We start from the raw sequence: 16,246 nt of genomic DNA on the forward strand, positions 1-16,246 counted from the left end.
TAAAGCATGAGTTCATATAATTTTGCGTTGATGTAAAAAGGAAGTTGATCATAGCTGCGTCTTCCATTTGATAATGTTATAATCTCTTTGGTGTCTGAATTAAATGTACTTATTTTCTCTGTTTTATGAATCACTATTAGAAAATTACATATTTGCTAACGAATTTTTGTTTATTTAAATAAACTATAATAGGACAAAATTCATTTTAAATGGACGACAGTAATAACAGCTATAGTCATACAAATATTTATCTAAACAATAATTATCTATTAACACAAATAAATAATAATAATTCATATTTATTGCACTTTATAAGTTTAATTAGTTACCATCTACAATTATATTACAAATCATCTACATTTGTGTTCATAATTCATCGCGACTCATTATCCTATACTCTACTAAAGTATAATATACACAATGCTAATATACCATCCCAACTTATTACAATAATATGCTAATTTATTACAATGGAAACGACAGCATTAATCATTAATGTAACTGCATATGAAAGATATTTATAACGTGTATTTCATACAGACACAATTTTTAAACATAAAACAATTCTTAATAATTATATAAATATTGCAATGTAAAAATACTAAAGCGTAAAAAAAACATACACTTATAAACACAGCTTAATGTGTATTAAATTAAAAGCGTATTTAATTAAAGCTCTTTGAGTTCATACAAATTGAGATCGAATGTTTCTATTCACTGAGAGCGCGCCGAGCCCCGGGTCAGAGGAAGGACGTACGCGCTCCCAGGGCGCTGGCTATCTCTTCGACTTACAGTACTGACACGACAAAACTTTTTTAAAGGCTTGTCTGAACACTTTATTGAATATAGTATAGAATATCGGATTCACCATCGAACTCGCGTATCCTAACCAGAGAACAAAATCGAAAACCCAGCTTGATATTCTTCTTTCGCATTCTGGACATACTGCTGGTACCATGTTTAGAATAAAAAACGGCGCCCAAAGTACAACGAAAGTGAAGAACACGACTCCCAGAACTTTAGTCGCTTTCTGCTCTAAGCGTAATATTCTTCCGTGTCGGGATGAGTTCCGAGAAATCACGCTCGAATTTCTCGAATGATGTGTTCGTGGTAATTGTCGTTGAGGTGTGGAATTGACTTGATGTTGTTGGCGATTGTTAATAGTACGTTGACTTCGTATAGTTCTAACCGGTGTCGACAGAGTTGTGCGTGCTCCACCAAAACTGGAACCCCTTCTAAATCTTCTCGCTTCATCCCAAGTAACCATAGATGAAGCACCGCGACTTGATCTTCGAAAGAAAGGCGTTGATGGCTCATCTTTCATATTTCCATTACGAGGATAACCATTACAGCCATTAATGTCACCTCCAGGAACGATTATAACTTCTGTTGTTCGTCTTGGTGGAGTTGAATCTGAACCAAAATAGGGACATGTACAAGGCGGTGGTAGTAATAAGCCATCTTCTGAACTCCTTGATTTCGTTGCTAATGTCACGGGTGCTAGAAGACCATCATTACTTTCATCATCTGATGCGCTTCTGGGTCTAATTATCGGGACATTCTGATCACCAGCAGATGATAATCTACGTTTATCTTGAAGCATAGATGACGGTGAACTTGATGAGACGCTCAGTGAGCCAGGAGTGAGTACTCCACCTCGTTCTGATATATTAGTCCTGAAAGCAATAAAATGTTGAGAACCTATAAGGATCAACTAAACATTTTTTTATATTATATATTGCTTTTTGATTTGGTTGCTAGGCATTCACATCAAAATCAATATTAACATTCAGCCGTCACAAATCACAAAAATTCTCACACAAGTGAAGTCTACGTGTAAAGCGTTGCAAGAACAACATTTAGGGGTATTGGTACACAGATTGTAAAACTATTTTGATTATACAATGAATAATTTGCCAAAATCTATAAGTAAAAAATCTCATAAGGCTTGAATGGACAATAAACGTTTTACAATCCGTTACATGTAATTTTGCCAACAAATAAATGCCAATTGTATACCCTCTGTATGTGGGCTTAGATGCAGCAGAAGCTTCCAAACCTCGCGAAAGTCTCAACATCTCGGCTCCAAAATGATGCAGTGCGCTCATTGCTGACGGAGCGGGTTCGCTGTGCAACAACACACACATGAGGACAACAACGCACATATAAACATACAGAAGCAACATATAATGATATCATGTACAGGGCGTATTTTATTATTGGGTATTATATAATTCATTTTTTTATGTTGTGATACTTTTATTTTTGAGACTTAATAATAAATTACTGAATAAATTAAGATAAAATATCGCTAATAGTGCTAAACATAAATTATTTTACTGACATGTGTATTATATTTTAGAATAGAGTCAAGGGTTTAAAATCTAAGCTAAGGATGTATTTTTGATATTAATAAAAATATTTACCTTTCAAACGTTGTTAAACGAGAAAATTTTGATGTTACTATAATTTTGTCAGATCCTTAATTAGAAGCAAGATAATTTTATCAATAAAATGTTTCTTCAAAGAAATTAATTAAGAACAAAATTCAAAAATTCTAACGCACTTACTCTAAAGTAAGTGGAGTTGAAAATAATAAGATATCTTAGACATGTAAAGTCATGTCTAGACATGATGTAAAACCCTAACCACTAATTGAATTCTGAACAGTCTGGTGCCGTGTTCAGATACTCGAACCAATACCTCATCCTAGAATTCGCTGGTAATATGATCATTTATGTAAATTTCTGAGTTTCTGTTTAACTATTTCTCTAAATGTTACCAGAATATGACAGATTTATGAAAAAGAATACGGGAAGTATAAATACATTTTGTTTAGCTGTAACGGCATAATTTGTTTTTTAATGTTGTATAAGTGCGTGGCACATTACGTGGATAACTGGGAAATTCGATAGATTTATCAGAGTTGTTAGTTTTAATAAGACAAAAAAGTATAATTTTTATTGTATATGTCAACAATACCAGTAACATATCATTAAACTGGCTGTAAATTAAATGGCCTTCTTGATTTAAGGACTCACTTTAAGGACTCTGGACTCATTCTGACTTTGATCTAATAGTAATTAAAGGACTCTATTCATTTTAGCTCTCCCTCAGGGTAATGAAAAGTTCCCAAAAATTTAAATTATTAGAAAAATAACGGGGTTTTTGTCTATTCTTTAGCATGAGCAAGTATCTAAACGTTCCTTTAAATATGCGGTTTATGAGTGTATTAAAACTAAAATAATTAACGAGCACTTAATATTATCTCTAGGACTACTAGAAAATTTAATAAAATGTATTTATACATTTTATACTGTATCCAATTTAATGTTTTCCGATAGAACGAAGGGGGTAGAGTGTGGTGGTAGAGAATGGAAGTACAATGGTGGTTTTAAGGCGGAACTATGACTAGCGTATTTTTTGTATAGAGGCAAAGTGATCTTAATGGCTTATGTCTGTAATTTTTTAAAGCGTGAAATTTTGGATTAACTACGTCTAAAAATATATCTTAGTTATATTCAGCGTATTTTTTGTATAGAGGCAAAGTGATCTTAATGGCTTATGTCTGTAATTTTTTAAAGCGTGAAATTTTGGATTAACTACGTCTAAAAATATATCTTAGTTATAAAATAATTATATGTGATTAAGTATCTCTGTATACAGAGAGTGAAACGGGCAGAAAATAAATGTAAATAAATAATACATTTTGATTTCTTTCTATTGTTTTAAAATGTTGTCATCTAATATTCGTTTTAATGACGATTTATTATTGCTATTTGATAATGCTTGTTTTTTTTTCTATTTATCGTTTATTTAGTAATTGTAAGCGCGTCCTTCGTGGGAATTGTACACTTATTGAAAACAATATTGGAAATAATAGCGATTTAAAAAATTTCGGCACTTTTTGATGCAAAAAAAATTTTCGTCTATAAATCTTCGTACATAACATATATGTAGTCGCGACAAATATATAAGACATCATTAAAACTAACTTAAAAGTCTACATTTCGATATTTTTCCATATTTTTTAATTACTCTGAGACATTCGTATTTTGTAATATAATGATCATTATATAGATTTTATAAAAAATATGAAAAGTTACATAATTTCCTTAACAATAATTTATTTCAACACTATCTATACTTTAAATTAATGACGTCACAAAATAATTAATTATCTGTAACATCAATTAAAGACTGTCATAGAGAAAATTCTGACAGATAATCATATTACTTATGATGATAACAACAGGCGTACAAAACAAGCGCACACGAAGCACTGGAAAGCGTTTTACATTCAAATTAAAGCCAGAACATAAATCATGCTTCAGCAACTGTCTTTCACATGCAGGCGTAAGGTCAGGAGCGAAAAACGACAGATATGTGAAAACGTTCCTTTTGTATTTACAAAACAATGACATCTCTTGTTTGTACTATTTTTTGTTACTAATTGTTATTTAAAAATAGTGTAACAATTTTATTTATCGTATTTGGATATTTTTTCTATAATTCTCTTTTTTATTTTGACAGCTCCTCAAAATATGTACGTAAATACTCACAAGCAAAACGCAAACATGAAAAAAAAAATTGTATTGTCAATGCAAAAATTATAAAATTATTTTATTTGACGTTACTTTTCGAATTATAATTACTACTGAAGTATTGAAGTAGTTTCTTGATTGCTTTTGGAAATGTCAAATTTAATTATACTCTTAATATCGTGTGTTAGAAGAAAATAAAAGGTTAAAGTTCACTTTGTACAAAATTCGAAAAAAAAAACCAATTTATTTAATATGAAATAATATTATTATTGTAATATTAAATTTTACTATATCGATTAAAATTAAATTATTTCTAAAATCTAAATTTAGTAAATGACTTAAGCAATTTAAGCAAACGTATTGTAAGCTTATTAGCTTGGTAAGAAGAATATACAAAAACGATTTAATTTTTACTATATTTGAAAAGACTAATATAAATAAGTTCAATTCTTTTTGAATAAAAAAAAAAAAAAAAAAACTAATCAATATCCAAAAATTTAAAAAGCATCATTCAGTTACAGAAAAAATCAAACTAATTTACTTAAAAACTCACCTAATCCATTCTGTTTTACTGATTTCATTTTGTTAAGCATTTAAAGTATTCTGAACAACAAATATTCTTTCATGTGAATCTTACCTGGAGTCCTGTAACCATAGATCCCTGGTATCAATGGGCGGAAGTTCTGTTTCAGTAGACGCTGCAGAATGCTGCGGTGTACCACCTCTAGGGCTGAGAAATCTTCGCCAAGTACATCGGCGTTCTGATATTTGAAAATAAAACAAATAATTTTAATATATCTATCGAGAAAGAAAATCTGTATCAATTAGTGGGTTTCCATTTTCTGACTCAATCAATTATTATTAAAATCAACAAATTGAAGATTTATGTTATTTAATATTCAATCTGAAGAAGGCTGATTGATTTTAATAGCTCTTTCCATTTTATATAATTGTTCAATGAGTTAAGTTTTAATTGCCATTATGACGTTATTAATTCAAAATTGAATGTAAGAAAAATGTCTATAAATGTAACGAAACGACTAGCGTCCTACCTTTTTTGACATATTCTTATATAAGACTAGATTAAATCTCTACAGATAAATCAAGTTAATAAAACAAAGTCATAAAATATTTAGTCTGAATAATATGGAGTCCGGATTGTCGAAAGCTTTACTGTATTGAGAATAATGGTAGACCTTTTTATGGACTGATGCTCGAGATAAGGGTATTCAAGGACTTCGGATAGTGAGATCTTATCTTTAATTTATAGTAAAATAGTAAAAAGGAATCGTTTATTTGTTACTATTTACTTTTGAAACGTGCTAAAATAAGTATAATAAAACAAAATTTTCGGATTTTGTCGCGGTTTACTATATTTTTAGATGCGCGACGTTTCGGATACTTTACAGCAACCATGGTCACGGGAGGACTGAGGTGTCAGACGTCCTAACGTTACAAAGTTATTCGAAACTACCCGACATACATCAAAATTTGAATTAATCCTCTCTACGCAGAAAATACTGAGTCTTTGATCTGTGGTATATTATCTAATATAATCTAAAAATAATAATAAACCGCTATAAAATCCGAAAAAGTTGTTTGATTATAATGAGTGAAATTCGCGTAAACATTAGAAAACAATGTGTTAAAGTCTTTTCCTTAAAAGCAAGATTATTCGAATTTAAAAACTTAAATATATCCATCACACACACAGTCGTCGATTTCTAAGGTACGCATTTTAATACCTTGTTAAAACAATAACATAACAGCTGGCTGAAATAGATACAAATTTGTTTTTTTTTGTAATTAATTTACATATAGAAATATATAAATACTACACCCAGACTCAGGAACAATCTTCAAGGAATCGATTCGGGAATCAGCATAAAGCTATAAATATATAAGAGCATAAAGCATGGTCACTCCTAACTAGGCCAGTTAATCATAAAATATAGAACTTAATTCTCTTATAAAAGAGGAGCAGGAATAATAAACGCCAACAAAGACCGAATACGTACAAGTCTAGTTTAGAGGAAATAATAATAGAGGTACAAAACCAATTTTCCGTGTTATTTTTGATTCGGAAAAGCTAACATGTATTAGTGATTCTAATCACCCCGTAATTACGACAAACGAAGCTCTTCATTCGGTCAATTTAGTCAATTACTGTGATTCCTTTTGTGGTAAAATTACTTAGTATTCAGTCTTTGTAATGCGGTCTAGATGTTACATATCGATTTTACTGTACTAGATATTTATTATTAAGTTAGTAATGTTGTGTATGTTGGTAGTTTTGTATTTGTAGTTATTATTGCGGGTAACATACAAAGCCAGTCTTAAAACAAACGGCATGTGATTCCTGTTTTATTTACCTTAAAGATATTTAAATTAAAATTATACAAACTGGTATAAAATTGTTGATTGTTTTTTAATTTATATTTTCTATAATAATTGCTTTGGTCGCGCGAATCGTTTCCCTTGATCTAGTGGAGAATTTTCTTTAATTCGGCAGAATTCAATTGGAGCACGATCAAGCTTAACTGGGACCAGCCTTTAATTATTGTCTATTAATTTTTTAACATCGCGTTACTTTTTTAAAAAATATGAATACAATCGCATTGGGCGATAATATCACCAAACACACATCGATAATACGGTCATTTTGTAAACTTTTTAATTTTAAAGTATATTTAAAAGTTAATTGATATCTAAATGAACAAATTATTTACACACAAAAAAAAAAAAATTGTAGTCTTAACGATATGTGTATTGAAAAAGTGGTTTGATGAACAAAAATTTAACTATCAAATAATTTGGTTATTTTAAGGATTTTAAAAACCTACAACTTGATTTAGTTTTACAAAGAACGCATAATTTTAGTACTTTTAATCCCTCCGCTACGCGTCTCAAGTCACCGATCGTATTCGTATATTAAGACAGTCGGGTTGAACACTGTGTCATATTGTTAGACTCCATATTTGTTTTGGAAAATATATACTATAAAGGAATCTCGAATTTGAGAAAAGCAAACAAAACTCACGCCCGCGAATCTGTGAAGCTCTAGCGAGCTTTTAAAGAGCTTTTAAGGTTTGTAACAAGTTCTGCAGTTAACTACTTATATTTCATTCTATATATGAATTTTTTTGTTATGAAATGAATGTTTTCTTTTTCTTCTGCGAAAATCAGTTGGGTATATTAATTAATCACATCCTACAAGCACTTGTATCTGTTAAAAAACAGAAAAGATAAATTCTGCAATTTTTATACTATAAGGAAACTCTCTGTCTGCACACTTTTGTGCATAGAGTGTAATCTATTTTGAGCACGATAATATTATATAGATCGTTATAAAAATATTAAACCTCAAACAAAATGGAACAAATATCAATTATTACCGAAACCTTTGCACGGACAGGCATTAAAGTCCACTGCGACATGTCAAACATGAAAGCTTTTAACGGATTAGTTTAGATAGAGATCCATTTGATTAGTAGCTAAAGATATTTAAAGAATCCTTAAGCGAAAAACACCTTTATTATTTTTATAGTTAAGGTTCAATTTGGTGGCATAAAATATTGAAAGGTTAAAATTAATGTATTTATCGTATTTTCTTTTGTAAATTTCGTTTAAACGGGATTACAGCTTTATATAAAATAATTAATTTTGCTTTTTCTTTGTTAACCGCTTTATTCATGTCAGAATCTTGTTTGAAATTTTGTTTTATATTTACGTTTCATAATTCATTTATTTCATTTTATCGCTGGTAAGATATATTAGTATGTTATAAGCAAATTGATCGCCATTGTGGTTTTATTGTTTCCAATTAGGATCAATTAGGATAAAACTATATCTATTTATGTGTCTTTAATCGAAGTTACTTTAGTGACCTTAAAAAGTTGGTACGGATACAAATCACAAGTGCTCATAGAGAACTATACTCATAGTGAAAATACGTTGATATTCAATACACTTTCGTAAAACGATTACAGAATATTAATTAGTTGATTGAATTGAATTAGTTGACTGAATTGAATTCGTTGACTGAACAGGTCAATCTAAAACAATCGTTATATTTCAGAAATATCTCAAACTCAGTTGTATCATAAATAAAGTGTTCAAACTTGTAAGCACCACTAGAAAAACCCGAATAGAACCTGGAAACATTCCACTATTGAGGACATATCGGTGCAGTGATTACAGGAACTTCTGGTTAGAAATGAAAAATTGTTTTTGTTTTTTTAGTACCTATTTACACATTTACAGTACCTTTATCCTTAAATAAACGCGGGTAAATCCGTGGGGCACAGCTAGTTATTTATACACAAAAAAGCGCTCACAAATCAAAATAAAACGTGTACATCTTAAATATTTGCGTTAACGTTAAACACTCGTAACCGTATTTCTTTATGTAAGATATCAAAGGTAAAAAGAGGTTACACATTAAATCATTGGAATCGTCCTACAAATACTTTATTCAAAGATAAAATTGATATTTTGTAATCCCGTTGAAGATTGAGATGTCGATTTCCTTTAAGTTTTAATTCATCAAAGGGATTTCGAAATTAATGTAGCAGCAGAACCGAGTGTAGACTTTATTAAAACGGTTAACCTTCAGAAGGCGTTTTGTGGCTGAAATTATATTTATTTTTTAATTACAGCATTTATTTAAAAGGATATAATATTTCGATTGTATTCAGACTACAAAAAGGGAAGCGTTAGCGATTTGACTGATTTCTAACTTCAAAAACGGAGGCGGTTCTTAATTTAATTGTATTTTTTATGTGTGTTAGGTACGTCATAACTATACTGGTGTATCAAAAGTTTGTCGTTGTCGTCCTGAGCTGGCCCCATTTAAATTTTATCGATATCTGAAGTTGAGTTCTTCTCGAGTTATCCCTAATAATACGTATTTATTTTATTGTTATTTTTGGACTAAATTCGTTTACGTAAATTGAAGTTGGTTTTTTTCGTTTACGAGCAAAAAAATAATATTTTATAAATATGTCAAAAGACGCTCATTTGTTCATACATAAGTTAGTATCAGTCAAATAATTTAATGCGTATATTTAAAAAAGGAACCCTAGTTAGCGTAAATCACGTAATTCCCACTCCCCGACAGCGAAATCCAGAGTGATCATTAATCTTTATTTTAAATACGTTCGAGTTGAACGCGTAAATCTAACTGCCAGCGACTGGCGGATTCATTTCGTAAGGTGCCAATAAGCTCCTGAAATTTCACATGAATGAATAGTAAAAGTACTGTAACTAAAAAGTGCTCCTTGAAATTTAATTGAGTTTAGTTTATCAGTTAGTTTGAATGAAGTTTTGAGTTATTTCCTTCGCTGTGAAACGTGATATCCTGATACACTTTGCTATAGTCTATTCATTTTATCATCATCATCGTCACTTTAGCCTAATACAGTCCACTGATGGACACAGGCCTCCACTAGCTCGCGCCAACAATTGTAAGAACTCGTGTGTTTTGCCCATAGGCGCCTGCGGGTTGATGTATATTGTATATCAAGTTTAAGTATCATGTGGGTTTATTGTATATCAAGTTATAATGTTCTTATTAAAAATAATTTGTTAAAACAATTTTTCTATAAGCATAGTATTAATTGGATTGTTTTTTTTACCATTTTGTTTTTGTTTTACTTATGTAGAAAAATCATCAAATATAAAGTTTTAAAAGTTGTCTACTCTGAGGTTTTTAATTTGAAATAAACATGAAAAAACCTTAAAATCAACGGCCTAGTAGAGTTTTTTGATGTGTTGAGCCTATAAAAATGTTTGTCATGAGCAAGCATAGAACCTGCCATCGCTAGTGCTACTAGTTAGTATTTTATGAATTGTTTATTTATTTATACTCTATGTTAACAACGAAAACAGTTTATATATAATTATTATATATGTAAAAACAATTTATATATAGACAGAAAAATAGGTGTTCGAGTGGCTGCATTATTGCTAAAGCAGCTATCTCTTCCAGGCAACCTTAGGTAGAGTATAGCTATTAAAATTTGGAGTGTACGCAAGTTGTTACAAATGGGATGAAAAATAGTAGAGGTCGAGATCAAATTTAATATTTTAATAATCTTTTCTTTGCATATAAAACAGAGCAAATATTTCCAGTATTTGTTAAACGTCGCCGCTACGAGGGAAAGTTTTAAACTTTGCGATGATCCAGTAGTTTTTGAATATTCATAGCTGAAAATTTATTCCGAGACATGCATTTCTTCTTACATTGTTTTTGTTTCATTTACTTACTAGTTTGTAAGCAAATATTACATTGAATTTATTAGCTTTGTTTGGTTAAGCCTGAAACATTCATATGATAGAATGATTCATAACGGTGGTTGTAATAACAACCGGGGTTGACAGCTTTACGATAATGGGGCCGTACCTTAGTACCTATTAGTCATAGCGTGATGTTATATAGCCTACAACCTTCCTTGGTAAATGGGCTATCCAATAAAAAAATTTTATTCGACCAGTAGTTCCTGAGATTAGTGTGTTTAAAGAAACAAACAAACAAAACAAACTTTTCAGCTTTATAGTATTAGTATAATTATTTGATTCATTGAAATTTTCAGCCGATGTCCAAAAAAAGAAGTACAGGCTTTCAATTCGATTGTATTTTTTTTTAATGTATGTTACCTTAGAACTTTTGACTGGGTGGACGGATTTCGATGATTTTTTAATGTAACAAGTACTTTTCAAGTTACATCCAATAATACTTATTTATTTGACTAGCAATACCCCAGCGAATAAATTGCGCTAAAAACAATAATAATCTTTTTAGTTGTGGATGCCGGTAGAGCAAGCTTTTATCTATAAAAAAATATATAATTTAAGTGGAGTAATAGGGAGGTTTTTTTCTAAAAAGGGAGGCAAACATCCTAACCTTAGCGTATTAATATGTACTAGTGGTCACCCAGTGGTCGAAATTAGACCATAAATAAAAGTTTAAATTAAAATAAACCCCAAAAGTAATGAAAATAAAAAACCTCTTTTATATTTTTCAATTTGACAATCAACAAAATAGTATAATATGCGTGTGTTTGTGTGTGTGAGAGTCAAATACATGGCACTGTGCGTAATGTTTTTTTTTATTGATTTAATATATTTTTTGCATAATTTAAAAAAATATATTTGCATGCTCTATATATATATATATATATATATATATATATATATATATATATATATAGAGCAGATATATATACGCTACTCTTTCTCTATATTAACCATAGTGTACATAATCTCATACTCCTCCGTTGGCACAATTTTCGTAAAAAGGGGTATAAAGTTTTTCCTTCATGGAATAATATATAGATGATTATTTTTTCGTCAACCTACGTTTGTATTATACCGCATAACTTTTCACTGGGTATACCGACTTTGATGATTATTATTTTAACCGAAAGCTGATGCTTGTTTTGTAGTTTCATTTAAAATTGATCGAGATTTGATCAATACTCTGTGAGTATTTTATGATAACGCGTATTTACTTGACTATTTTTTCGTCTACTTACATTGTTTTACTTGTCGATGTAATTGAAGTCGTTTTTTTTAGTTTGCGAACAAACATTATTGTTATAATTATTTATAGTTCGTTTTCCAATAAATAAACTGTCTATTGCAATAAAAATCTCATTTCGGTTTATCGGTATAGTGAATCACGAGATTAGGGCGTTCTAAAAAGCAATAAACTAAATTGTTCGGTTTAATTTTAGTTTGTTCTATTTATACCTATACGGAATTTGGTTTAAGCTCGCTGGTTTCTCGTAGTTCTAAAATTTATTTATGTTGTTTGTATGTCAAAGTTTTAGAGCTATGCTATATTTAATTTTAGTAGTTAGTTTTTGACAGTGTTCTGATATATCGTTGTCACTTCTTTTTTTTTTGCGTGCGTATTCCTTATAATTCCATTCTCTTTATTAATCACTTCTATATTTCTGGAGTAATAACTATATTTCGATAGAGGAATTTTAATATGTAAAAGCATTATTTACTAAACATTTTTTTCCGTTTCTTTTATCTTATACCTAATTAAATTTAAGGTAATCGCAAACTGCATGCCAATTGATTATTCGATATGTTTTTGTTTCACAAATGTTAATATATATAGAAAATAAAATATTAATGAGACGGGAATTTTTCAAATAAATAATATGCAACAACAATTGAGTAAACAATTAGAATACAATGGAAAAAATGACACGGGCGTTTTTAATGTTATCGAGAATTCTTAAGGGATTTATGGTCCATTAAAAATCAAGATGATCCCGAAATATACGTAGCATAAGCTTTAGTTTATATGAAAACAAAACAAAGAATAAAAAAATACTGTCAGATAATGTTTTAATGTAATCAAAACATGATTCTATGTAATAATGATTAAAAAATACATAAATTAAATAAATAAATTAAATAAAATCTCGTTATGGCGAACTCACAGATTTTATATAAATATTTTTAATCCACATAAAATGTTATATCAATAATTAATCGATGCTATTTTAAAATTAACTGTAATAAATTTACCGTATTTTTCAAAAAGGTATTCGAAATACTATTTAGTTTAATTTTGATTGCTAACGACTGTTGAAGGTTGCTTTCAAAGGTATTCCTATTTATTATATAAATAGATATGCATTAATTAGTTGGATTTCTGTAAGTTAAAACTTAGCCCGTCGGCATAACTCGTTTCTGACTTTACGATTCTATTTAAGATAATGCTGTAGGATGCAGCATCTTGGAGACGTAAATTGAGGTTTAAGTGGTTTTTAACTTCCAATATTCAAATGATATTACTCAGTGACATTTCGAGTATTAAATTTTGGATGCGAATATAGATTATAATAATACGAATATTTGAATAATATTATATCAATCTATTTCGGATTTTCTGGTGGTTTCGGATAGTTTTATTTACAGATATCAGTTCGAAAGATTTAACAAACAAAAAGGGGAATAATAAGCAATACTAGGGACGCGTGCAACTGTGTGGTGGTGGGGTGTGTTGGTTTGACAGGATATTAAATAAAAGAAATATGTCATAGCACGTTTTGAAGACTGGCTCTATTTAAAATTATCCGAAACTTTTTTATACGTAGCTCCATGATACCACCACTATTATTACTAGAATTTTATCAATAATGTATTCTAATATTAATTATTAAATAGTTATAATATGTAGTATATAACAAATTAAATAAGACGCTTTTACATTCAACGGGCCCCAGTAGGTTTTTCTCCCGCGTTGTTCGGGAAATACATACACAATACACAAGCACAAACATTCAGACCGCGATAAACATCTATATGGATAATACAAATGTTTTTTATCATAAGCGGGATCGAACCCCGCGACCGTAATCGCCACCAATGCTGTGATCGCTGCGCAAAAGCGTCTAACAGTGTAGTAGAAATATATTAAAACTTAATCAATACTTGGCTCTAATGAGTTCTATCTAAACACATGTAATAAATACCGATAGGAGTCGCACCAAGCCAGCCAGCCGCCCATCCTTGACCAAGACCTTTTCTCTGTCGCGCGAGGAGTTGTACCGTCAGGGCGTACGTGAGCAGCATCACCCCCAGAGGTATGTAGAAGGATATGATGGAACCGATAGCCTTATACAGCGGGTCTGGTATTTGGCATGATCCGTCTATTAACACCGACTCCTCGTTCTGTAAAAGAATTGTAACATCAGAAAAAACATTGAAATGAAAATGTACAAAATAACTGCTTTATTTTAAGTCTTGCTGATTTTAACCTGAAATTATGTGGTGATATTTCAGTGATATCTTTTTTTTAATATATCACTAGGTCGGCAAACAAGCGCACGGCTCACCTGATGGTAAGAGATTACCGTAGCTTATAGACGCCTGCAACACCAGAGGCATCGCAAGCGCGTTGCCGACCCAATCCCCAATTCCCCAGGAGCTCTGGTCACCTTACTCACCAACAGGAACTGTAAGGTCGAGGTACCCCAGTCGGGCTGCTCCATAATTCGAGCAGGAAATACCTGCTGTGCCCTACCTCAGTTAATCTCAGTTATATCTATAGCAGTGGGTTATGGTTGACCTGTTTTGAATGTATGTGATTTTTTATGAGAACTAGAATCCTAAACATAAACTAAGTTATATATAGCTTATATCAAAATAGAAATACATTTGTGTTAAATATAGAGACGGTTTTGGTGGTGAAAAGTTGTGGATTTGAAAAGTTTTGGGTGGTAGACAACGAATCAATTACTCTATCGACTACTTAGAGAAAAAAAAGATGTAATGAAAGATAGCTAAATGGATGTGTCATTTAAGTTTAGTTATTACCAAGAATATTAACAAAAATTTTTTTGATTTAATTTATATGGAATTGAAAAAAACATGAGATATTCTAGTTAGTAGCACTTTATTCTATAAATACGTGAAAAATACACATCCAAAAATTATGTCTACGCTATGTGTGTTTAAAGGAAAAAAAGTGCAAACAAATAAAAATTCTAAGACACACATACACGCATATACACATAATTCAGTATAATAAAACGCCTGTATGAATCAGGAGCTAGTCGCCACTCATAAGATTCGAGATGATACGTACATAAATAAGCGAATATACAGGATAAAGTTTTCAAGTGGCCAAATTCGAAACTACAGAAAAGTCGAAGGACTCTTGAGGCTATTATATCCGTCGTAAATTGCTTATATTATAATTTGAGTTTCTTAAACACGAGTTTTTATATGTCGAATTATGCGAAAATTTAAGAAGTACTCCAAAGTTTTAACAATTCTCATTATTTAAAATATTAGTACTCTCAGATTCACTTCTTTGTTATACATATTTAAAAATAAATTTATTTCATGATTTTTTATTTGTATTATATTTTTTTTTGACTCACAAGATCTTACACATAGACTAGAACAAATACATTAACAAATAAGAATGTCCGCTCTATAAAGTGGGAATCAAAGCAGGAATAGAAGTCGCGACTGCCAATTTCTTAACTATTTAACCAATTACATTCAACACTGTACTATTGTTGCCATAATATTATGGCAATCATGCAGTATGAAAAGTATTAGCTCTTTTACAATTATCGTTTCGGCGTAGAATAGAATTATTAATTAAATTATAACTTTGATATTAGATATTATGAAGAACTTTGTTCTAGTATGCGATTAGCCAGGTCTCTAGATATTTCAGATTAAAACGGCTGACTATTATAATTGTATTCTAATTGTAATTTATTGAGTACTTTGTAATTACTGGTTAGAGTTACGGGTTTCATGCTACACTTAAATTGACTTACAAAATTTTAATTAATTGGAGTAATTAATAATACAACCAATTAAGTTGTAATTGAACGATGTTTGACTGAAAAGGTATACAGATTGAGAACAAATTTAACATTTCTGAAATTTGAGAAAAAGAATTATCTTATGGTCCCATGATCTGAACTTATAACACCAACCACCAGTTAAAACTTAGTTGAAGACTGGGTGGAAAGATAGGCTACTAGCACTTATGCTAACGAGTCAATTCAATTTCAAAAATACATATATAATAAGAAAAATATCCTACGTTTGTTAACTTCGTACTTATCTCTGTGGCTATACTTAAACACATCAAATTTAATTAAAATTATATTTTCACATGAGGGGAGTGCTAGTCTGATAGACCAAAATATTTT

The 16,246-nt window shown here is 30.4% G+C and overlaps 1 protein-coding gene across 1 annotated transcript in view; it reads right to left on the reverse strand.

Annotated features, from left to right (window-relative positions):
* Positions 1-775: 775 nt before the first annotated feature.
* LOC123667252 (5-hydroxytryptamine receptor 1A-alpha) overlaps positions 776-16,246 on the reverse strand; it is a 37,055-nt gene continuing 21,584 nt past the window's right edge. Inside the window, exons 4-7 of the mRNA XM_045601213.1 lie at positions 14,042-14,240; positions 5,182-5,305; positions 2,020-2,127; positions 776-1,676 (exon numbers count right to left, since the gene is read on the reverse strand). Coding sequence (XP_045457169.1) covers positions 776-1,676; positions 2,020-2,127; positions 5,182-5,305; positions 14,042-14,240 — 1,332 coding nt within the window. The remainder of the gene's footprint in view (positions 1,677-2,019; positions 2,128-5,181; positions 5,306-14,041; positions 14,241-16,246) is intronic.

This window comes from Melitaea cinxia, chromosome 2 (genome assembly GCF_905220565.1).
Source record: "Melitaea cinxia chromosome 2, ilMelCinx1.1, whole genome shotgun sequence".
NCBI classification, from domain to species: Eukaryota; Metazoa; Arthropoda; class Insecta; order Lepidoptera; family Nymphalidae; genus Melitaea; species Melitaea cinxia.